Below are 25,377 nucleotides of genomic sequence, written 5' to 3'. Positions count from 1 at the left end.
ACCATTGTAAAAAAGTTTTGTCTAACACCAAAGCTTGCTATTCATTAGCCACAAATTCTTGTATTTCATTTTAAAAATTAGGCTCCCGAGACTTATGGAGAATCTTTAACAGTGTCTATAATAAGGTCAAATCTGTTATTCTTCTTCTCTTGCATGGCTCTGACTTTGTTACCTCACCTAAAAGACAAATCTGAACTGTTTGCTAAGAACTTTTCATCAATATCATCTCTTGATTCCACTAATCATATCCTACCAACAAACAGGTTGATTTATTGCTTTACATTTTTATTACTCCAGCTTCTGTGATTTCTTGCTTAGACTTTTCCATAGCTTGTAGTCCATCATACATCTTTAAGATTATTTCCTTCCAATCATAGTATAAAATTTGTCCTTGATGGACAGCACTCTTCTTCATTTCCTGTAACTTCAGGGGTTCCTCAAGGTTCTATCCTTAACCCTATACTTTTTTGTGGGATTGTTTGCTGATGATACTACCATTTATTCTTGCCTCAACTCTCAGTGGCTGGTGAACTTTAACTCAGATCAAACTCAATTTTTTTCAGCTAATTGATATCACAATAATCTAGATCTTCTTATATTTATAAATGGTAATGTACTCGATGAAACATCTTTCCTTTATCTTCTAGGATTAACTCTTACTTCCAATCTTTCTAAGAAACCATATATGAAATCTATTTCAAAATTAGCATCTGTTGAGGTTGCGTCTCTTTATTGTGTTTGCCATTTTCTTACTCCGGATTCTATTCTTTATCTCTATAAATCTCTAATCCGTTCTTGTATGGAATACTGTTGCCAAAAGTATGGAATACTGTTGTATGGAATACTGTTGTATGGAATACTGTTGCCAAAGATCTGGAGCAGATCTTTGAATGATGTCCTTTCTGTTTTAGACAAGGTACAAAACAAATTGTAAACATAGTTGGACCTGCTCTTGCAGCCAACCTTCAATAATTGTTCACATTGTTATAATTTTGTTTCTCTTTCTCTTTTCTAAAAAAGCTATTATGGGCAAAGCACTAAAGAGCTAGTGTCTCTTGTGACATCTATGAAAATTCATTTTTGTGTTACTTGTCATTCAATTAAGTCTCATCCTTTTTACTGTGACTGTTCCTAAGTGCTTCAAAAATTCTTTTTTGTCTAGTTTTTTTTCCTCAAACATCAGTTCTTTGGAATTCGCTCCCTTCATCTTGTTTTCTTGATTTATATAATTTGCAATCTTTCAAGTCAGGCTGTTACAGGAAGTACATGCGGTTGCATTTGACCACAGCTATTTTTCATGTTTAGACTATTTACATGTTTTATAAATGTTTTGAAAGAACTAAGCTAAACTAAGTAAAAAAATAAACAGTACTAAAAATTTTAAAAAAACCTTATTGAAAGAGTAAGTAAAATATAATTAACTTAAAAAACTAAATAAATAAAGTCATTTAAAAACTTAAAAAAAAACTCTGGACAAGATCAAAGTTTCATAGTTATGTATTCTAAACATAATTATAAACACTTGGGTTTAATTTGTTTTTTTTGTTTTTTTTGTTTTGTTTACTGTAAAGAAATGTTTATTAAAAACTTTCTTTGTAAAGAAAAAACTTTATTTACTAAACAAAGAATAAAATGATTTAAAAAAAAGAGTTGCCAAATTATTTATATTATAAATGTGTTATTATTTAATTAGCATGCATTTTTTTGTAAAAAATTTATATTTATATAAATAGATAAAAAAGTTATATAAAATACTCTTTGATAATTTAAATAAAATGTGTTTCTAAAAAAACATATTTTATTTCAGTTGTCAAAGGCTATTTTATATAATTTTTTTTATTATAACATTTATCTAAAAACAATTGTTAGAAGTAATTTGTTAATATTTAAAAGTTATTTTGAAATATCAAAGTTATTAAAAAAAAATGAAGTTATATTATATAATTCTTTGATAGTTTTAATAAACATTTTAATAAAACAAACATTGATCTAAAGTTATTTGTTACTTTATTTAAAAAAGTTTTGTATAATATAAAATCCTTACAAAAAATCAAAGTTCTGAAGTTATTTATTCCTTATGTAAAATATAAATGTTTAAAATAATTTCCTTTCAGACTTTGAGTTTTATTTTCGTCAAGTGTTATTTTTGTCAAGTTTTTATTTTTATATTTTTTTAGAGTTTTAGTTTATTAAATTTTTCTTTTTTAATTTTGTTTTCTATTTAGTAAAGCGTTACTTTTATTTTTTTATGTTTAATTTTTTTTCCTTCTTTCCATCTTTTAGTTATGATCAGTAGTCTAGAGATGTCAAGTAAAGAATTTCAAAGTCTTTCACTTAAGTATGAACAAATAAATGCAGAAAGGAACAAGTTAAAGCAAGATTATGAGGAAATTGTTTTATTGAGAGAGCAGGAAAAACAGGAAAATAGTAAATATAAAAAAGATTCTTTGAATGCCAAAACATTTGACGATCTCTCAAAAGAAAATGACAGTTTAAAATTTAGTTTTGATGATACTCAGGAACTTTTTTTGTTTCAAAAATGTAAACATTTAGAGGAAGACAATTCAAAACTTAAGCAACAATACGATGTGCTTAAGGCTGATTATGACCTAATAGTTATTGAGAGAAATGCGTTAAAGCAACAATGTGCTGCTGCAATATGTGGTTATGAGAAGGCCTTACGTGATCGTGATGATGCCATGCATGACGTTTTACTACACAAACAGCAATGGGTTGCAGCTGCTCGTGAACTTGAGCAGGCTGTTAGATTAAAATTACAAATGAGTAAAGATATAATTAAGTTACGAGAGGAACGAAATTCTGCCTTGCATGAATATAAACTTGTGATGAGCGAAAGAGACACTGTTCACCAAGAAATTGAAAAGTTACAACACGATTTAGGAATTACAAAAGAAGAAGCCAAAAAACTTATTGACGATAAAGAAAAAGTATTTCTTGAAAAAGAAGGCCTTCAACATGAAATTATTGCTGTATTAGCTGATAGAGATCAAGCTTTTAAAGAAGTGCATGATTTACGTGTTCGGTTGCAAATTGCACTTAAAGAAAAGGAACAATCAGTAAAGCAGCTTGAAGAACAACAACAGGATTATGAAATGCTTAAGCAAGAGCGAAATGCTGCCCAGAAAGAGCGTGGGGAGGCAATCATCCATAGAGATAGAATCTTAAAAGAATGCTTTGAAGTTAAAAATATTCTTACTCTTATTGAACAAGGTAAAGGTGATACAGAAAACTTAAAAAAACCATTTGATGAGCTCTCAAATGAGTTGACTAAAGCATGGAATATTGCTGAAGTCTCAATGAGTCGTCGTGATTGGGCTTTCAGTGTTCGAGATAAAGTTGTGCGTGAGCTAGAAGATTATAAAGAAAAGTATAAACAGTGTATGCACAAGAATGAGTTGCTTCAAGATGAATTAAAGGAATTTAAATCGGAGTATGAACTAAAGAAAAAGTGGTTTGCATCTATAATTCAACAACTTCAGCTGAGATCTCCTGTTGGTTTTGATCTTAGCTCAGTCCACTTGCAGTCAAGTCAAGATTCTGCTATCGACACTGACTCTCTGGTAAGGTTAAAATATTTTTATATTTTTTTATTTTGAGTTTTACTTAATGCTAGGAAAAGTTTATTGAGTTTTTACCTTGAATCTAAATTTTTAGTACTTTGGCAACCTATTAAAAATCACATTTAAGCATACTTAGAAGTCAAACAACAACAAAAATGTCTGGAGACCCTTATCCAAATTTGAAAGTAGACATTTTTGACTTTTAAAATTTTTTTAAATTTAATTGTTAAACTGCTTAAAATTTTTGTTTCATTCATTTTACTAAAATTACTTAAAATAATAAAGAAAAATCATAGTAGACATTGAAATAGTTGTGACACACTAACATTTAAATTAATCACTAATAATAATAACTAATGTTTTGTTCACTAAAAAAGGATGTCCAAAAAGGGCAGTACTTTTTAGCAGTCATTATTTGCTTGATAAAATGAATGCTCAGTGCAATGCTTGATAGAAAGTTGCATAAACAAATTAAAAAATCTTGCATAAGACTTGCAGTACTTGAAAAAAAGTTTTGCGTAGCGCATACACCTAAATTAAAAATTACAATGACAAAAATTTCGATGATTACTTGAAACTTTATTGGAATTATGTTTAAAAATACTTATATTTAGTATATAAGTATTATTATTATTTACTTTTACTTTAAATTGAAAGTAATTGTTTTGAATAAAAAGTATTGCAATAATGAAAGTTACTAATGAATAATTATGATCAAAATTTTAATTTTTAAAATTCAAAAGAGTTCTCAGAGAATACAAATAACAAATAAAAATATTTCAATTTGCTAGCAAAAGTTTGAAAATTAAATCAAAATTTAATAAATAGTTTTTTAATTATTCTAACATAGTTATTTGAATAGTTATGATATAAATGATGTCATATGATTTAAAAAAAAATTGTGATAATCAAGGTTGGGGGCAAATACGAGTTTGTACTTAGTAAAAACAAGCTAATTTGGCATATTTGTATTATATTTGATTAAAAAATTTCTCAAGTATTTTATTTGCAATTCCATAAATTAGGTTAACTGGTATTTTTTTGGGAAATATCTAGAGGTTCATTTTTTTTTTATTTTTATTTTTAACACTAAAATAAATTAAAAATTTGCTTTTAAAGGATATTAGTTAGAAGATTTCATTCTTCTATTTAGTAGACCATTTTCAGTCTTGCTTGATAAAGTCTTTATATTTTTTTTAACCTAAAGCACAAATATTTGTATTTGTATTTGGAAAATGCCAATTGCATATAATTAAATTAGTATTTGGAAATCTAGAATTAACGTATTTGTATTTGAACATTTGACCCCAACCCTGGTGTTAATGAATAAATGAACTAATGTTTTATGAAAACAAAATTGTTTTCTGTTATGCAGAAGAAAGCTTTCATTACCATTGTGTTCTTGTTTTTTAAACGTCTTTCTTATTAGACCTAGATAACAGTTAGCTTGATAAGTAACCATTTTTTTTTTTTTTTACCAAAATATGCTTTTTAGTACAACTCTTTTATCAAGGTTGGAAAATTATTTGAGTTCAATAATCATGGTAGTGTAAATCTTATTACCTAATTTTTAAAAATCTTTTTTTTTACCTAATTTTTTTAATAATTAATTTGTTGTAAAAAATATCGTCAAATGGCAAAATCTGAATAATAAAAATGTGAAAGATGTTTCATTTCAATCTTAATTTGCAGTATAATATTTATATGTGTATGTCTAATTTAGTGCAATTTGAATTATAAATCTTTTTTTTTTTTTTTTTAGTCCTATCATATTGAAACTATTGTTCTTGAAAAGGTATGTCTTTTAAATTATTATTCGTCCAAAATCAAGTTTTTATAATTAATTATTTATAATTTAAATCAGCATGGAAAATAGTGGCATCCTTCAAAAGTTTATGGTGTAAAAAGACATCAACCACCAAACATTTTGTCAAACAAAATAACTGATATTTGGTTGCCACCACTTTAAACCAAATATTTTTATAGGTTGTATTTAATAGGGATTATTTCCACATATCTTCAAAATTCTTTTTCATTGTGGTAATAATATATCTAGCTGGTTTGTACAAAAGGAGCCTAACTAAAGTAACTTATATAGGCTTATAATTGTTTGAAATCAAAGCAAGAAATATTATATTGTATAATGCGTGACAGCTAGTCTTTTTGGACTTTTTTCTTACATAGTTTTAAAAAATTTTAGGTTATAAAATCTATTAATTGGCATGACTCTGATTAACTAATTACTCTATACATTATTACATTACATAACTGATTACTCTAAAAGTAAAATCTTAGGCAGATATTGGGAATAGTAAGTGTACCTGAGAGAGTGTGGTAAGGAAAATTAAGTTGGTTTGGGCATGATAAAACTCAATTTTTTTCTGCTAATTGTTATCGCAACAATTTAGATCTTCCTATATTTATGAATGGCAATGTACTCGCTTAGTCATCTACCCTTAGTCTTCTAGGCATAACTCTTACTTCCGATCTTTCTTAGAAACCGTATATCAAATTCATCGCAAAATTAGCATCTGCTAAGGTTGCATCTCTTTATTGTGCTTGCCACTTTCTTACTCCAGATTCTATTCTTTATCTCTATGAGTCTTAAATCCGTCTTTGTATGGAATACTGTTGCCATATCTGGAGCCGATCTTCGAATGATGCTCTCTCTTTTTTTATTCAATGTGCAAAAACGCATTGTGAACATAGTTGCACATGCAGCCAACCTTCATATAGACCTGCACATACAGCCAACCTTCAACCACTGTCACATCGTTGTAATGTTGCTTCTCTTTCTCTTTTCTATAATTACTATAATGAGTGCTGCTCTAAAGAGCTAGTGTCTCTTTTGTCATCCAGTAAAATTCATTCTTATGCTACCCGTCATTCAATTAAGTCTCATCCATTTACTGTGACTGTTCCTAAGTGCTTCAAAAATTCTTTTTTGTCTAGTTTTTTTCCTCAAACATCAGTTCTTTCCTATTCGCTCCCTTCTTGTTTTCCTGATTCATATAATTTGCAATCTTTTAAGTCACTGTTAATCATTACCTTGCTTTAAAAACTTCAACTTTTCTCTTCTAGTAACTTCGAACTCTAATAGTGGTTGCATGCAGCCTTGTTGGAAGTGAATATGTTAAAAAAAAGTAGAGTGTAAAGATCCAGATAATTGAGTAAAAAGGTTAAGGAGAGATAGTGCTCAAGATTGGGATACTAGAGAATGATGTTATAGGAAATGTTAAACGACGTTATAGGAAATGTCCAACCTGTACAAGAGGTAAAACACAAAACCTAAAACAATGATGTTAATCTAAACGTTTCTCAAAAAAGCCTCTCAAAAAAATAGTAAAAAATAGAATAGAATATATAGAATAAATAATAAATAAATAATATAAATAATGTGTTGTTGACATAAGTAAAAAATTTTTTGTTACAGAATATGGAAGATGAAACATTTGGCTTTAATATTGGAGGAGGGAGTGATGCTCCATTAACTCCTCATGATTCTTCTGTATTTGTTGTGGCTGTGCACCAAGGAACTGTTGCTGCTAAAAAATTAAAGTATTTTAATTTATGTTTACAAAGTAGTTGTTGATGTAGTAATTATGTTTACAAAATAGTTGTTTATGTAGTAATTATGTTTACAAAGTAGTTGTATGTGTATTAGTTATGTTTACAAAGTAGTTGTTCATGAAGTATTTATGTTTACAAAGTAGGTGTTGCATGTAGTAATTGCATATGAAATCTATCAAATCTACCACAAAAACAAAAATCTAAAAACAAAAAGAAGAAAAAATGTGTAGTTATAAAAAATTGGGTTTTTTTTAATATGATGTGTACTATATTTTAACACTCCAATCCTTGTGTTCTTTTCAAAGTTTGAGATATGAATATATTTTTTTATTGCAATAATTTTTATAAATTTTTTTTAATGCAACATATTATGATTGAAGATTAAAGTCCTTGGCAAGGTGTCTTTTTTGTGCAGGCACTAAAGTTGATACAAGGTGGCAGTTCTATAAGAATTTGTGAATTTGAAATCTGTATGTCCTTTACAGCTGTATCAAGCTTACAATCTGTATGTCCTTTATCATGTTGTCAGAGTGGTAATTCCTGGGCTTCCACAGGATCTTTCTGGATTGATGCCATCTATTGTCTTGATGCACTTAATGTTATAATGAGCAGTTCAGACATGCTATCTTCAGATAAAAGTTATACTTATGCACATATAGCAAGTGTTGTTATAGCTATACTTTAAGATAATAATGGTTGAATTAAACATGGTTTTAATGTATATAAGATATTTTCTTCTTGGTTTACAGTTATGCAATCACCTACAAGTCTTCCCAAGAAATGCGTGCAGTTTTTTGTCTCGTATGTCCACAAAAATATTTTTAATTTAGACAACATGATTATGGCTGTTTGCAAGTTCTATTATATTTAGCATTTCTATACTTTGCAGAAAAAACTAAGTTTCAAAAACAAAGAAAGCAAAACTAACAAAGCAGAAAGTTATAATGAATTTAAATAGAAAAAAAACAAACAAAAATTGATTATTTAAATAGTTTGTTTGCCATTTTTATTTTCGTTTCTCTAGGGTGGTTGTTATTTTCGAAATTAGGTACAAGGCAAATAAAAAAAACAACAACTTTAAGTTGATATTAAAAAGACTTATTTTCAATACTTTGACTGACTGTAAAATATGTTTGTATAATTTTAATGTAACAAGTTCCTATTGTCAAAAGTCATTAATACAAATGTTAAAAAATAAAACATTTGGTTTCATATATATATATATATATATATATATATATATATATATATATATATATATATATATATATATATATATATATATATATATATATATATATATATATATATATATACATATATATATATATATATAAATATATATATATATAAATATATATATAAATATATATATAAATATATATATAAATATATATATATATATAAATATATATATATGTGTGTGTATATATATATATATATATATATATATATATATATATATATATATATATATATATATATATGTATATATATATATATGTATATATATATATATATATGTATATATATACATATATATATATATAAATATATATATATATAAAAATATATATAAATATATATAAATATATATATATATATATATATATATATATATATATATATATATATATATATGTATATATATATATATAGTTTAACTATGGTATGCACTATTTGAAAATCAAAGTAAACAAATTATTTTAGTTATTGATAAGTGCACTATTTAAAAAGTATAGATTTGCTCGAAAATTTTTTTAAATTAGTCTTTTAGACTTAAATGTTCAGCTTTTAATTCAAAATTCCTTCCTTTTTTTTTCCTTGTAGCCAGAGAGTTTATTCATTGTATTGTGGAAACAATAAAGGAGAAAGTAGCTGATATTATTTCTAACAAGACTTTTATGGCTTTGGTCTCTGATGGGAGCCAGGCTAGGAAAACCAGAAGCAAAAAAGAGGCTATATTTATTTAGAGTTAAAAATGCTTGTGTGCTGTGTTATCTTTTTGTAGCACATATCATATGGCACATTTTGAGATATTGATGCTGATTCCTTGAAATTTGCTTTGGAAAGTTTTTTCATTGAAAATACTGTCCAATGGAATATATATAAACCTAAAATTCCACTATCAACTGCAAGTTATCGTAAAAAATGGAAATTGGTGACAGCTGACTGAGCAAAGGCTAATAAAGTTATATATAATGGTGCGCTGACTCAATTAAAAATAACACGCCCTTGGTTAGTTAACATACATTGCGTCAACCACAGATTAGAACTGGCAATAAGAGATGCAATAAATCAATTTAGAGACTTTACAATATATGACAGTTTTATACAAGTCTCTATTACCTTTTGATGTCTTGGGCAAACTTGGTCTAGATTTGATTAATGCAATGAGTCCTTTGGCACTATTTTTCACAAGAAATGAGTTGTTGGCTTTCAAAGTTTATCCACATATTGAATTTACAATAAGTCAGTTAACTTCATTAACTTTAGAGAGTGCTGATGAAGTATATAGCAGCTTAATGCAAAAATTCAATATAAAAGAAGATAATGTTACTATTGAATCAGAATACGTAATTGCTGGAGACTAAAACAAGAAAATTGAAAATAGAAAATACATTGACAATGTTGATGGGATGATCAACCCAAAACATGAAGACGTCGAAAGAGCATTTGAACTACGAAAGGAATGCATAAACATTATAATTCCATTACTTGAAAAGCAATTTGCTTCATTTAAGGATAACCAAGTGTTTATGTCAATGACATAAATTGATCCTAAATATTGATCAGGCGATCAAGATAATAGTTTTAAAATACCTCATACAACATTTTCGTGAACCACCTAAGGAAGCAAACTTCTGAGAAGCAATGGTTTTAGATAAATGGAAATCAATACAAATAATAGTAAGAGCATTTTATTTAAAGTCTCCATGTTAAAATGTTTATGAAAAATAATTCAAATACAAAAATCAGAATTTCCAAATATGTTTCTATTATCTGAGTTTTGCCTGTGTTTGTCTTCCTTTAACAGCTCAGTGGAAAGATGTTTTAGAATGCTGACTATAATCTTTATTGATCAATGACTTAGCATGAAGCATAATACAATGGAACAGTGCATGATTATTGCTGGCAATAGCCGTATAAAGACGGAGGAAGAGTGCAATGAAATATAAAAAGAAGCGGTAAAAAAATATTTGAAAAAGCCCATAATTGTTAAATGTCAAGAAACTCATATTTCACATCATAATTCACATCACCGAGAATCAAAAAAATATTATATCACCTATAGCATCCAAAAATGAACTTTCGGGTTTGAAGAAACAATTTGGAGCATTCAATAAGGGTCACGGCTCTTTCAGTGATAGAAGTGTATTTTTTTTAGATGAACATAAAGGAGAATACACCATTAATGACAATTGTTCCAATGATGGCAGATAATACCAAACTTTTTAAATATCTTTTAAAAAGTTTGGTATTATCTGCCATCATTGGCAGATAAAAAGTCATTATTAATGACTTTTTATTATTTTGCAAAAAGTTCTTGTTACATTAAAAAAAACAAATATATTTTACAAAAAAATAGCAATTTATTTTTAAGTTGCTATATTGTATATATTGCTGTATTGCAAAAAAAAATCTTTTGAATTTTTAAAACTTAAAATTGCTCATAGTTCTTATGTAAATAACAAAATATTTTTTTAAAATACTAATTGATAAAAGTCTCGAATAACTTGTGTATTCTTTTTAATGTCGTTAAATTTGTGCGACTTAAAATTGTTATTATTTTTTTTCTTTTCTTGTATCCATTTCGAAAAGAACAGGTACCCTAAAAAAATAAAAAATAAAAAAAGTACACAAGTTATTTAAATTGTTAATTTTTTTTTTTAACTTTAATTAACAATTTAATTTAATTTCCTGTTTTGTTAGTTTTTTGTTTTTGTTTTTGTATTTTAGATATTTCTGCAAAGTATAATATAATATAAACGTTTAATATAGATGCTTAATAAACGTATAATATAAACACTAGTATAAATGTGTGAAGTATAATATAATTGCCTAATATAATAAAACTTGCAAACCGCCATGATCAAGTTGCCTAAATTAAAATCGTTTTTGTGGGCGTACAAGCCAAAAAACCGCACACGTTTCCTGGGAAAACTTGACCTTGCAATAGGTGATTGTTTAGTGTTTTGCCAGTTTGCATATTTTGTATTTATAATTTTCATTTCATGTGAAGTGTACATGCATTAACTGATGTTTCTATAGGTGCACTGTGCCTGTGTGTATGTGTGCGTGCTTGTGTGTAATAATGAGTGCATTCTATGTATATAATATGATAATATAATTTTTTAATTGTGAAAGTGCCTTCCAGCCTGTTTTTTTGACAACAATTTGGGTAAAATCTTGCAAAGGTGTTTACCAAAACTTATATCTATAATAAAATATCTATGAAAATATCTTGAAATGATTCAATTGTTTATTCAAACCTTGTTTTGCACTAGCTGAAAGTTTAATTTACAAACTTCTTCAAAACAAATAGCTTCTCAGAAAAATATTTTTATATAAAATTTTTAATCTTTCCCTAAAAAATGGCATTTTTCCTGACCAACTAAAATTAGCAAAAATAATTCCGATATACAAAGGCGGTGATGACTCAATAAAATCTAACTACAGACCAATTTCCATACTTTCTTGTTTTTCCAAAATACTAGAGCGTATTATGCACAACAGACTGTACAATTATCTTGAAAAAAACAACATTCTTTATCATAAACAGTTTGCATTTTGCAACAACCATTCCACGGAACATGCAGTAATTGATTTTGCCAACCAAATTTTAAATGGTTTTGATAACGACAGTTACACACTCGGAATTTTTCTAGATCTATCAAAAGCATTTGATACTGTCAACCACAAGATTCTAATTTATAAGCTACACAATTATGGAGTAGTTCACTCCAATTTAAAGTGGCTGCAATGTTATTTACAAAATCGTAAACAAGGAGTACCATATGACTTAACATGTTCCCCATTTGAATCAATAAATTGCGGAGTTCCCCAAGGATCAATACTTGGACCCCTGCTGTTTTTAATTTATATTAATGATATTTATTTGTCTTCAAAAATACTTAATTATATTATTTTTGCTAATGACACAAATGTTTTCTTTTCTGACTCAAATTTAAAAATATTTTTTATATTGTAAACACAGAATTAATATATCTTAATGAGTGGTTTGAAGCAAATAAACTTTCAATAAATATTGAAAAAACGAAATATATTTTGTTTGCTAAGTCATCTAAATCCAAGAACCTTCCACTCAAATTACCTGAACTAACAATTAACAATATTAAAATAAAAAGAGTTTTTTCAATGAAAATACTAGGAATAATTTTCGATGAGAATTTAAATTGGAAAAGCCAAATAAAGCTAGTCGAGAACAAAGTTTCAAAGATCCTGTGGATTATGTACAAGACAAAACATCTTTTAAATAATTTATGTTTAAAAAATTTATACTTTTCATTTATACATAGTCATATTAACTATTGTAATATTGCCTAGGCAAACAATCATTTATCTTTCCTAAAAATTATTTATACAAAACAAAAGCAAGCAAGTAGATTAGTTTTGGGCGCAAGTAGATACGAAAGTGCCGAGCCGTTACTCAAGGAAATAAATGCTCTAAATGTATACAAACTAAATATATGCCATAACTTGTTATTTATGTTTAAACTTCAAAATGAAATGATTCCAAAATATTTTTTTAAAAGTTTCACTCAAATTAATCATAAGTATGAAACAAGACATTCAATGAGTAATTACTACATCCCACTAACATCACTCAAAAAATCTGACTTCTCGACTATATGCCGGGGACCACGCTTGTGGAATTCGGTTCTTGACGAAAATATGAAACAAAATAATCTATTGCTACATTTAAAAGAACTATAAAAAAACACTTACTAAATTTAAACATTGCGTACATTCTCTCATTTTTTAAAAAAAAAATCAAAATAATTTTGTATTTTCAATTTTTTATGTACTTTATTTAATTTTAATATTGTATTGAATATGTATATGCATATGAAGCGAATTAAATTTTTTTTTTGTTGTCTTTAATATGTATACGAATATGTACAAATTTGTAATTTTTTATTTGTTATTTTATATTTTAACTTTATCTTAAATTTCTTCTTTTTTTACCTTTAAGTTCTTTTTTAACCTTCTAAAATTTCTAACCAAATTTTTTTTTTTTTTTTTTAAACTTATTAATTTCACTCTTTTATGTAATATTGGAAGATGTAAAATTTAATTGTATTTTTTTTGTATTTCACAAAGGGGCTTGATGATAAGTCATTTTGACTTCTACTTGCCCTAGTCAGCTTGTAATTATATATATTTGTTTAAATTTATAGATAACATTGTAAAATGTGTAAAATGACGAAATAAATAGAAATACATGTCCTTAAAATTAAAAATGCTCAATTCTTTGATCAGACTATTGATTGCAAGTCTTTCATAAAATTTTTGCTATCTCACCTTGGTTCTAAAAGCCTACTTTTTTTGTCAAATAATTAGAGTTTATCTGATTCTGATTTGTTAAGAGTAATATTTGATTTTATCTCCTATTAGCAAGATGTAGCAAGCTATGTATTTTAAAAAATTTTCTCTCTTATCTTTCTTCATGCTGTGTTTTAATGAAAATTATCAAATCTTCTTTCTCTAATCACAATATAAAACTTGTCTAATCCTCTTTCTCCAATCACATATAAAGTTTGTTATGAAAACAGTTTGTTTTTTTTAAAGGCATTTACGTATATATTGAAGAAGAAACCATTAAAAAAAGTTATTAAAGTATAATTTCAGTGGAGTTGAGAAATTTAGTAAGAGTTTAGGTTTATAATTTATGCAGAGTTTAGTATACTTTGTTACAGTCTAGTATAATTTATGCAGAGTTTAGTATACTTTGTTACAATCTACTGTAATTTATGCAGAGTTTAGTATACTTTGTTACAGTCTACTATACTAAAAGTATTATACTTATTTTGATGAGTCACAAAATCTAAAGGTTGTTTGAGTTTAACTTAAATCTGAATGAACTTTTTATCAGTTATTAAGTCAGTAATTAAGTCATCATACCAAGGGGGGATCCATAGGATCCATAGGGAGGGAGAAGTAAACTAGGTAGGCTTTTAAAGTTGCTATGAAATTGGGGTATATATATGACTTAATTTCATATTTAGATAAGTTAAAACAGTCTAAGTCACACAATTTAAATATTCTAAGTCAACAGTTTAAATATTCTAAAAATATTAACTAAAAAAGTTTTATGATTTGTGGGCTAGCCTGCAGACAAATCATTAAATCAAAAATTGTCCTCTACTTTACTAGATGGTATGGATCCACAAAATCAACAAAAAAATGAAAAGTTGCTGTCAACACCTCCCCCTCATCCTCTCCCTATCTTATTTCCTAGAGGACGAAATTTAAAAAAAATTGAAAGTCACTCCCTCCCCCTATACTAGATGGTCTGGATCCGCCCCTGTATGTAGCTTTATTATGTTGTTTAAGCAAAACATTTATATTTTGAAAAATGAAAGTACATAAGAGTTAACTACAACAGGAATATCCCCATATGTGTTTTTAGATTTAAAAATTATACATATATATATAGTTGCTCTATTTTGCTTATTTATACTTTACCATATTTTTAGCATTTCTTAAATTTTAATTATTTTGGTTACTTTTTTATTTTTTCTAAATATTTTCAAGGGCAAATGACTGCATACTAAGTGTTAATAACAAAGACATGACAAATGTTGAGTATCAAACAGCATACGATGCTATTAATGGAAGTAATAAACTCACTATAGTATGTTTAACTTTTTTTTTTAAATTTAATAGTAACTAAGAAACTTGGAACTTACTATGAAATGATTTAGAAAATGGTCTTTTGAATTTGTAGACTATATTGAGGCACACCCGCTTAGGTATCAGGACACCACTTCATAGAGTGGAACTGAAAAGTAAAGATGAAAGTAATATGTCAATCTCTTAGAAATTTTTTTTTTAACTTATAAAATATTTTAGATTACTTTTTTTTTTTATTTTTTATTTTTTTTTCAATATTATTATTTTAAATTCAGATATTGGTTTAAGCATCGACAGTGGTCTTCATATAAACAGAATTGAACCTGGTAGTGCTGCAGCAAAAGAAGAAACTCTCTCAATTGGGGATAAAATTTTGTTTGTAAGATATTTACTTGGTATTATAACAGGATGCCAATAATCTAAATGAATTCCTATCTGTTTAAAAAAAATTTAATTCTTTATAAAGACATAGATAAAAGAGTGACAATTTTGAGCAGGTGTAGTTGTGCCTGTGAACATAGGTGTGCTTTTAATCAACTTTAAATCTGCTAGATTCTTAAGTAAAAAAAGAAAAATGAACATAATTTTATTTATTTTTTGTTGGTAGTAAGTCTTTACATCTTCATTGTATCTATATTAAAAAATGACTATTTAACATTTTCAGCATGTTCCACAGCTGAAAATGTTAAAGCAGGCTTGTGGAGCCACAAGTTTTTTTCATGGCTCCGGCTCCAAAGAAATGTCCGGCTCGGCTCCGACTCCCGGACCTAATAAGTTAAATTTAAATTTTGAATAAAAATTAAAAATATTTAGGCTTGTTTCCCAAGTTGGATAAAAACTACACCTATTAGTTTTTATCCAACCCTCATTTTTAAAATGCAAATCCATTACTACCACATATTTATATTGTAAAAAATGATTTGGGGGCAAAAAAGAAAATAAATATTCTATCAATATTAATCTTTTGCTTTATTATCATTGTATTTCAAACCCAAAATTAAATTTCAAACAAGTCAAATGTATTCGTTATTTGTCCTAAGAAATACCAAATCATCAATAAGATCCGATGTCATATGGCTTCTTTGGTCTGGCGTCAGAAATTTGAGTGCTGAAAACACCCGCTCAACACTAACTTGCATCATTGGAAGCGCTGTGACAATTTTGCACAATGATTGTATAATCGAGGGGAAAAACTCTATTCCTTCCAGAGGTTTTTTGCACGTCAAGGTTTCTTTTTGTTTCAAAAGGTCGTGCCCTAGTTTAGGTAGACTTCGAAGTGCACCTTTAAATTCTTGCTCCTCAACCCCAATGTTCTAAATAGATCCTTGATCAGATTGCTGACTCTTTTTTTTTCTTGCCTGCTCCATTCTCTTAAAAATTTTCTTTTTTGAGACAAGTCTTTCATTTTCTCATCCGAACTCTTGGTAGAAAAAGTTTCACAATCTTCCTCTAATCTATGAAAACCAAACTTTTGCTTATTAATCTTTTTTTGAATCAACCAGAGAGTGTCCTCAGCAACTACCTAAAATTTTTAAAAAGATAACAAAATAATTTTGCTTTAAAAAACTCTAAATTAATAAATATATTTTCAATTTCTAATCGAAGTAATCAAAAGTAAAATCTTTTAATCAAAGTTTAAAAAACGTTCTCACAAAATAAATGATGAGAAAAAATACCTGTTGTTCTTCGTTTAGAAGACATTGGTAGTGTAAGTCTGCAAATACCACTGCCCAGAAATAAGGATTACTCATTAGGATTGCTTCCCTAGTTTCCATAGATTGTTTTATGGCTTTAGCAAAAACAGATTTCTTAAAATCACCCTCCATAAACTGTCCTTTTAACAGTTCCCAAACATAGACAAAGTGTCCTGGTGTGAGGTCCTCAAACTGAAAGATTTAAGTAGCAATAGCAGGTTTTTCAAGAATACTTTGAAATTCCTTTATTTGTTTCCACTGATATGGCTGCACTGCAAAACTCCCTTTTGGATATTTTCCTTCCAGCTCTTCAACAACATCAGGTAATTCTAAAAGATGCTTAAGCATTTTAAATGTACTCGACCATCTAGTTACATTGTCTATAACTGCCACCTATATTATAGAACATATTTTATTCTTGAATTATAACAAATAAACATATTTATTAGTTTGTATAAAAAATTTATAAAATTACTTAAAAAGGTTTTGTATTTTTGCAAAATTCCATAGCGATTCCAGAGCACAACAAGCTTTTGCAACTTTACGAGTATGCTCAAGTATTACTTTGATTTCCGATTCTTTTATTGCATCAGTGACAGCAAGTTGAAGGTTGTATGCACCACAACATTGAAGATAAATAGTGTTCATATTTTTGGAGATTTCGTCAAAGTAACCATCATGCAGCTGTTCACAGAATTCAGAACCCTCAGTTTCACTACTTGCATCTTCAATAATCTGTTCTTCTGTAATATCATCTCTGCCTTCATCATGATCTTCACTAGGTAGTGTTTCTATAATCTTGTTTATCTCAATCGTCTTGCCAAAATCATTCACCATTTTAATCATGTTAGACCCATTGTCAGTACTAATTCCAAGGATTTGTTATTTTTGGATGCCAAACTTATCAAGTACGTTTTCAAGTGCATTTTGAATATCTTCAGCTTTGTGTCTGGCATGTATGTCGATGACTGCTAATGTTTTGATTAATATATTGCCATTAAAGAAAAATTAAGTATTGACTCCAAGAAAGCTTCGCCGATGTCTTGATGCTCCATCAACTTTTAGGAAAATTAGTTTTCCATTCAAATCGCCTCTCAAATCAGAACGCTTTTTTTTCAGCTAAAGTCTGAATTTCCTGACGCATATTTTCACGACTGATCTTTATGGCAAATTTTTTTGCCAAATCTCAGGTCAAAATTTCTATTCCATCTCCACTAAAAATGTTAAACGAAGCTCCATTTTGAAGTACTAACATATTTAAAGCTTTTTTGAAATCTTCTTTCGATATTGTTATAGTATCTTTGTTAAAAAAATTGTCAAGTATCTTTTGTTTTTTTTGTCCACCAAAAGATAGTTAATCTCCATTTCTTGACAAATTAACTTCGGATACATTTATATTCCTTTTTTGTGCGGCTTTTTTCTTTTCCTGCTCCTGAACAATTTTATGATAAAGTATTCCGTGGCTCTTCTTAATGTGACGTTTCATATTCGAGGTTGGTTTTTATCGTTTTCCATCCTTGCGCGCCACAAATTTTTTTAGTTTGATTCTCTGCAACAAGAATCTGGCAAATGTATGCTTTTTCCTTTTCACTAAAGGAAAAGCATTTCAATTCATCCTCGAACATATCTTCGTTTACAACTGCGGTGTTTTTAGTCACATCAGTCATGTTAAATGTACATCAACAACTTTTTAAACAAAATGCTAACATGGAAAAATTAAACTTAAAAAATATAATCCTAATTAGGATTTATTCAGACCAACAACAAGATAAATCTGTAATTAAACTAATTGAACCTTCTAAATAAAAAGTTTTTAATTAATGTTGCTTTATTAGGTTTTAAAATAAGTTACCTTAACTCACCAAAAATGAAGATTATTTAAACAAAATATCGCGGAACATATTCTAATTAAAACTTTTAATTTATTAATTCTTCACTTAAATTGCAATATATAAATTTATGTTTACATGTATTTTAATAATGACAGTGTCAAGGTTTCGTGCCAGTTTTTTTTTTTACGAGTTTTAACTTTTTTAATTGGTTGCTGTTTTTTTAAATTACTTATAAAACGTGCGTACATAAGAAAGAGTATATCAATTACAAATAACAACTAATAAACTTGCTCGTTGGAATTTTTTTTAACAGTAATAATAATAACAATAATAATCGTAAAATGACACCCAAAATTAAGACAAAGTTTCTTGTTACCTGAAACGTTTTATTTTAAAAGAAACCATGATTAACTTTATTTTTAACTTCTGAAGTAAGAGATCTAGCTACTGCACAACGGCTGCTCCTAAAATTGCGGAAAGGGTTTGGGGTGGACAAAATTTCCCTATTCCATTTTTAATATCGCCCAACTGCCGCTAATAATGAATATAATTATTATTCTCAAAGTTATAAACATTAAAAAAAAAATTCTCTTGACTATGTTACCAATATTACGTGTTACATGCATTATGATTTAAAATTAAACCAACTGGGAGGCTAAATAAAGCTAATAAAAACCTATTCTAAAAACAGAAAATAATAATATAAATGTCAATAAAGCAATGTTAGCAATTGATATTATAATAATTTAAAACGATTTATTCAACAAGCTCGTTCAACAATGAGTGAATAATATTTGTCTACTATTAAAAACAACATTATATTCCATTAAAAATACAAGAGAGCCGTGAGCCGCTAGATTTTTCTGGCTCCGGCTCTAAAAACAGCGGTTCCGGCTTGGCTCCACAAGCCTGTGTTAAAGTAGTCATTTTTCCATCTCTTTTTGTCAATCTATATTAGATGAGTATTGAAGTAGGCACATGAAAGTTTATTAAAAGTATTTTTTTAATAATAAAGCTACTTTATTTAAGTTGTTTTAATGATTCTGAAAGTCATTGTACTTTCCAAAGTCATATAAAAAAATGTATTATTTTAAAATATTATTTTCACTATGAATTTAATGGCATAATCTGTTTTACTCTGGAAATGGAGCTGACATCTTTGTTTTATTGCTGGTCAAATATTTTACTTTTTTTTGGTAAAGAAAATTTTAAGAAAGTAAGAAAATTGTGAGAATTTTTACAATTTACATGAAACCTAAGTTAAAAAATACACAATAAAGTTTTATTTTTCCAATGGTTTCATCATATAACTGAAATTTTGTTTATATATGTATTTTGATATTAAATCTCATGTTTTATATTTAAAATTCTAAATAAAGATGCTTAGTTAAAGCACTTTTTAATTTTAAATTTTTGTAACGTAAGTTAAAACATTGTCAATTTATCTAAAAGTAATATTTAAAATTTGCTTACTCCTACTTACTTACACTTCGAGGAAAAAACTGTTTTCAATTCAATAATTTTCATAAGTTTTGATGAAAAATCTTGAAGTGTGAGCGACCAGTTGTATAAACTTTAAATGAATTAAAAATTATATTTCAATTGCACTTCTTTCAGTTTGAAGCTTTAAATCCATTTTTGATTGTAATCTTATTGCCAGAATTAAAAATTATATTCTTCAAATCAACAGCAAAACTGATAAAAATTTTATTAAGGGTTTCAATAAGAGAATATTTGATCAAGTTGTTGCAAGTGTATCGTTAGTTAAAAATGGAACATGTCATTATAATAATCTCTATTCTTGACAGCATTGAGGCAGCAAGAGTATCACAATACTCTATGACACCACACTTTCATTTTGGTTTTTCTAAGACCTATCTGCCAGGCTGAGTTTTTCTCAGATCTAACTGCCAGGCTGAGTTTTTTTCAGATCTATTTGCCAGGCTGAGTTTTTCTCAGATCTGTCTGCCATGCTGAGTTTTTCTCGGACCTATCTGCCAGGCTGAGTTCTGTTTAGAAGCTTTTGCTTTTGATTTAACCCAACAGTTTTCAATAAAGTTTAAATTTGATGAATTGCCTGGCTATGTAACAAATACATCAATCACATTTTCCTGGAGCCATGGTTTAAAATTTTTTTCTGATAGCAAATTGATTTGTCTTTCATTAAAATATCATTTTCTAATTTCAAACCAATTAAACAGATTGTTTTTCAAAACTTCCAAATAAATTGCAGCTTTGACAGTCTCACTATGTGGTAAAAGGTATAAACCAGCACAACCGATATACCAAACATAAAGAAGCAGAAGCAATCAGACTATTTATACAAACAAGCTTGCAATCTAACATTGCAAAAAGTAATTTTACATGTTAGATGTGTTTTTATACTGAACTTATTCTGCATATATATATGCACATACAATAATAAAATTTTAACCAACAATGCCTGCTGACTCCCGATAAATGCATGTAATTTTAGCCGCATAGCATTATGGGATGTCTTGCAGGAACAAATAATCATAACATTATGCAACTCTTAGTGAAATATAAAAACATTTGCATTATTCTTACCGAAATGGGCTTCCCATAAAAAAACTTTTCTTTTATAAATTAAAATGATTTAAAAATTATTTGATATTATTACTTATATAACATTTATATATCATCTAACATTAACATGTTGGCGAAGTTAAAATTTGATATAAATTTAATGTTTTGCGTAAGTCTTCTTAATTATGTTATCACTGTATTCGTTTCATATTAGTCCAAATATATACCCCATTTTAGTTTAAATATATATCCCTTAATTAGATGCTAATTATATAGTTAATAATACCGAGAGAAAAAATAACAATTATAAATAAGAAGTATTTTGTTTCAAGAATTATCTTTTAAATAAAATCAAGCATGGATAATGCAAGCTACTTTTTTTTTTTTAACATACCTTGTTTTGTGGTGCCAGATCTTGATTATAAAACCTTTTAAGATAAGATATTCTCATATAAACAAAGTCTCTGATTAAACTTTCTTTTCAATGAAAGGCATGATCAACATGTTCATCATAAAGAAATGTAAAATTCCAGTTGTTTTTTATTATTTTAATAATTTGTTGTATAATATTCAGCCCTCAGAATTAGGGTTCAACAATGCCGACCTAACTGCCAACCTTAAAGTGTTCAAGGTTGGCAAAAAATTGTTGACCTCGTTTTCTATGTTTTATGGTAACCTCTTTGTGTCAATATTTTTTTGCCATCCTGATGGCGACCTCTAACAGTTTTAGAAAAAATGAAGTCGGCAATAAATTGCTGACCTCATTTTTCCTAAATCCTAATTCATTTTGTAATGCATAAGGTTGTAGTTTCTTTTTAAATAATGTAGTTGGCTGTTTGAAAACTATTCATTTAATCAATTGCAGAGATTTGATTCTCAAATAATATGTTGGTAATTAAGTCAATGGTAACTGCAGCAGAGCAATCTGATTCACGGAGGCAATTACTGTTAAAGTTAGATTGTTCTAATGAAAGGAGTACTAAGACATTTTTATATACTGATTTAAAGTGGATTGCTGTTGATCTATCATTCCAGCCTCCTTTGCTTTGTAATGCAAAAAAACTTTCTTTACAGTCCTGATTAAATTGAGTTGTACAAACTTAAAAAAAACCTCCTGAAACAACTTATTTGCGAGACAAAGAATATTAAAATAGTGACATCTAAACCCCAATGACTGAATTTACTTTTTTGGCTGCTAGCACCAGAAAAATGCCAAACCTTTATCCAAACTCCTAAATCTTCAAGCTGTTGTATAAAACTACTATTTAGAGTTAAAGCATACTAATTAATGTGTTGGTTTATCTGCTTTTAGTTTGTGAGAGTTCAAGATCTCAAATAAAATATCCGTATTTCTAATAAAAATGGCTGTTGACAAAACACTTTCAGGCAATAGTTTTGCAGAAGCATATACAGTCTAAGCAGTAGCAACTTGACTACTAAAAATTTGAGTTGCCAATTTTACTTGCACGACTAATAGTGATCCTGAATCTAAATGACGATCTGCCAATTTGGCACAAGTCAGACAGCACCTTGTCCTAATTATATAGCCTTGTCCAAATTATAAAGTTATTCCAGATGCTTCCATAATATTATTTTACCATCAAATAAAATAATATGTTTTATTAAGTTGTTTCTAACATTTTTTATAAGATGTGGTGAATCAAATATTATATAAACTTTTGCTCCTGTAGTTGGATGTGAAATTTGTTGATTTAATAATAAAGATCCTTAAAATTTGAGAGCTCTAATATTACTTGAGCTTTGATCACAAACAAGATATCTTACAGCTAAACCTGTTTTATGTAGATGAATCATAGCGATATTTACTATCTTAGCTAAATTGGTTGAACACATAGTAGTATTACTGTAAAAGTATGCAGTTGGTTGTTTCCATTTTGTTGATAACCCGTGGACCATCAATACAAGAACTTGGTTTACTGGTTTGCCATTAGATTGAATTCCAATTATCTTGTCATTGTTTTTGTCATAATCAAGGTGTTGCTTTAAAGACATTTCATCAAAAATAAGGCAACAGTTTCGTTCCAATTTTTTCATATCTACTTGCATTTTTAGTAAAGCCATAACTTTATTGGAAAAACCAGATTCTAGCGTTCTAAAAGATTTTTCAAGAAACATTAAAATAGTGCTTCTAACAGGTAATGAAAAAACTCTTCTAAACATTTTGAAAGCTTGTGGGCTGTGATACATGATTTAGTCCAATGTTTAATTTAATATTTTAGATAAGATAAATTAATAATATGTTCTATTGAACCATCACATTTTTTTTAACGCCTTGTGCTTTATCTTTAGGTTCTTTAGAGTTTTTTTTAAAGTCAACAAATCTTAACTTGAGATGATAAATTCTTTTTTTTAAAAGTAGTTTCAACATTATTTATTTCATTTAAGTCAACTTTATCATTGATTTCTTTTTTTTCATGCTTTATATAAGGTTACTTTCTATATATATATGTTTGTGTGCCACAAAATTTGAAATCAATTTTTGAAAGCTTTTTTCTCAACCAATTTTGCTCAAATTTTGCACACTTAATCATTTTCGATGACAATACAAGGAAATGGAAAAATTTGACCAAAAAAAGTTAATTAAGTTAACAAAAATTTAATTTGTATTTCCCCATACATTTTATTTATTTGATATGAATTGCGTATTACGTCACAAAAATCATTGATTTGCAAATTATTTGCAGTTTCGAAGACATTAAAGCGCAGCGATTCAAAACCTATTGTTTTTTAAGTCTTAAGTTATTAAGTTAAAAAACAAAAATTTAAAACGCGCTACTTTTTTTCCATGCTTTATATAAGGTTAATTTCTATATATATATATATATATATATATATATATATATATATATATATATATATATATATGTTTGTGTGCCACAAAATTTGAAATCAATTTTTGAAAGCTTTTTTCTCAACCAATTTAGCTCAAATTTTGCACACTTAATCATTTTCGATGACAATACAAGGAAATGGAAAAATTTGACCAAAAAAAGTTAATTAAGTTAACAAAAATTTAATTTGTATTTCCCCATAAGAATACTGAATTAATAAAAAAAAATTTAAAAACGTAACAGTAATTTTTCCTTCTACAAAAGATAACAAAAAAAGAATTTCTAGGCCCAATAGAATTCTGCTTGCATAAAGCATGGATTTGAAAAAAGAATTTTTTTTTGATTTACTAGTTTGTATTTTATCCTGTAAATGAAGTCTGTTTGTTGGCTGTTTTCTCTTTAAATTTAACATGGAAGGTTGATTCAGAAAGTTAAAAATTGTTGGTACAGCAGTTACAAGTGCTCTTTTACTACCACTATTGGCAAGATAGTATTGGGAAGAATCAAAATCTTCACTACAAATAATATAGTTAAGATTAAGTTCTTCACATTATTTTGTATCAAGATCTTGGCGACAACAATTTACAACCCAAAGTTTGCATCTAAATAATAGGTTAAGCCTAATTAATTTAGTGGAATTATTTACATCATATTATGTATAAACATTTTTTATTTCATAACATTTAAAATAAAAACAGTGTTTTATTTATTTATATTCTTTAAATTTCTTGATGTACTTATTTATATAGTTATTTAATAAATTTGATTTGATTAATAATTACTTATCTTTATCCTTTAAAAATCTTTAAAAAATATATATTACTTCCAACATTCTTTCCATGCTTGTTTACACAACTGATGGCTGAGCAAAAGGATCTCTGATATTATCATGAGCATTTCTATATATTATTGCCAACTAAAGTTAGTAGTAGTAGTGTTAGTACTCATTCGAGCGTGTTTGACATGGAACCCTTGGCAGCCATTGTAACTGAGGTAGTGGCGAGAAAGAGTCGCATGACTTATAGTTTTATAAGAAAATGTGAAAGAACGTGTATGCAAATATCTAATGTACATAAACTTCAAATTAAGTAATATTAAAACATACTGAAACATTTATCAAGTTTTACAGTTTGATTTTTACTTAAAAATTGCATTGCGTCATGCTCTCCTTAATTTTAATCTATAACATTTATTTCCTTTAAAAAAATCATTATATAGTTTTAAAAAATTTTTGTTTAACAAAGTGCCAGTGTGGCAGAGTGGATAGCGGGCTGAGCTTCTGAACAAGTAAGCTGTGGTTCGAGTCCTACCACTGGCAACTTTTTTTTTTTTAATTTTTTTCGATTATTTTAAAATACAAAATACTTTTGAAGTTTTATAGAGGTTACATACAAACATATGTAACAATATTATACACTTTAAA

The 25,377-nt window shown here is 27.6% G+C and overlaps 1 protein-coding gene across 1 annotated transcript in view; it reads left to right on the top strand.

Moving 5' to 3' along the window:
* LOC101241087 (disks large homolog 5) overlaps positions 1-25,377 on the top strand; it is a 61,553-nt gene that overhangs the window by 14,848 nt on the left and 21,328 nt on the right. The window contains exons 3-8 of the mRNA XM_065796093.1: positions 2,284-3,581; positions 5,344-5,376; positions 7,015-7,139; positions 14,931-15,030; positions 15,124-15,196; positions 15,305-15,408. Of these exons, the coding sequence (XP_065652165.1) occupies positions 2,284-3,581; positions 5,344-5,376; positions 7,015-7,139; positions 14,931-15,030; positions 15,124-15,196; positions 15,305-15,408 (1,733 nt within the window). The remainder of the gene's footprint in view (positions 1-2,283; positions 3,582-5,343; positions 5,377-7,014; positions 7,140-14,930; positions 15,031-15,123; positions 15,197-15,304; positions 15,409-25,377) is intronic.

The sequence above is a fragment of the Hydra vulgaris genome, chromosome 04 (assembly GCF_038396675.1).
Source record: "Hydra vulgaris chromosome 04, alternate assembly HydraT2T_AEP".
Taxonomy (NCBI): Eukaryota; Metazoa; Cnidaria; class Hydrozoa; order Anthoathecata; family Hydridae; genus Hydra; species Hydra vulgaris.
Note: the sequence above shows the minus strand (reverse complement) of the source record. Positions and strands in the feature narration are given on the sequence as shown.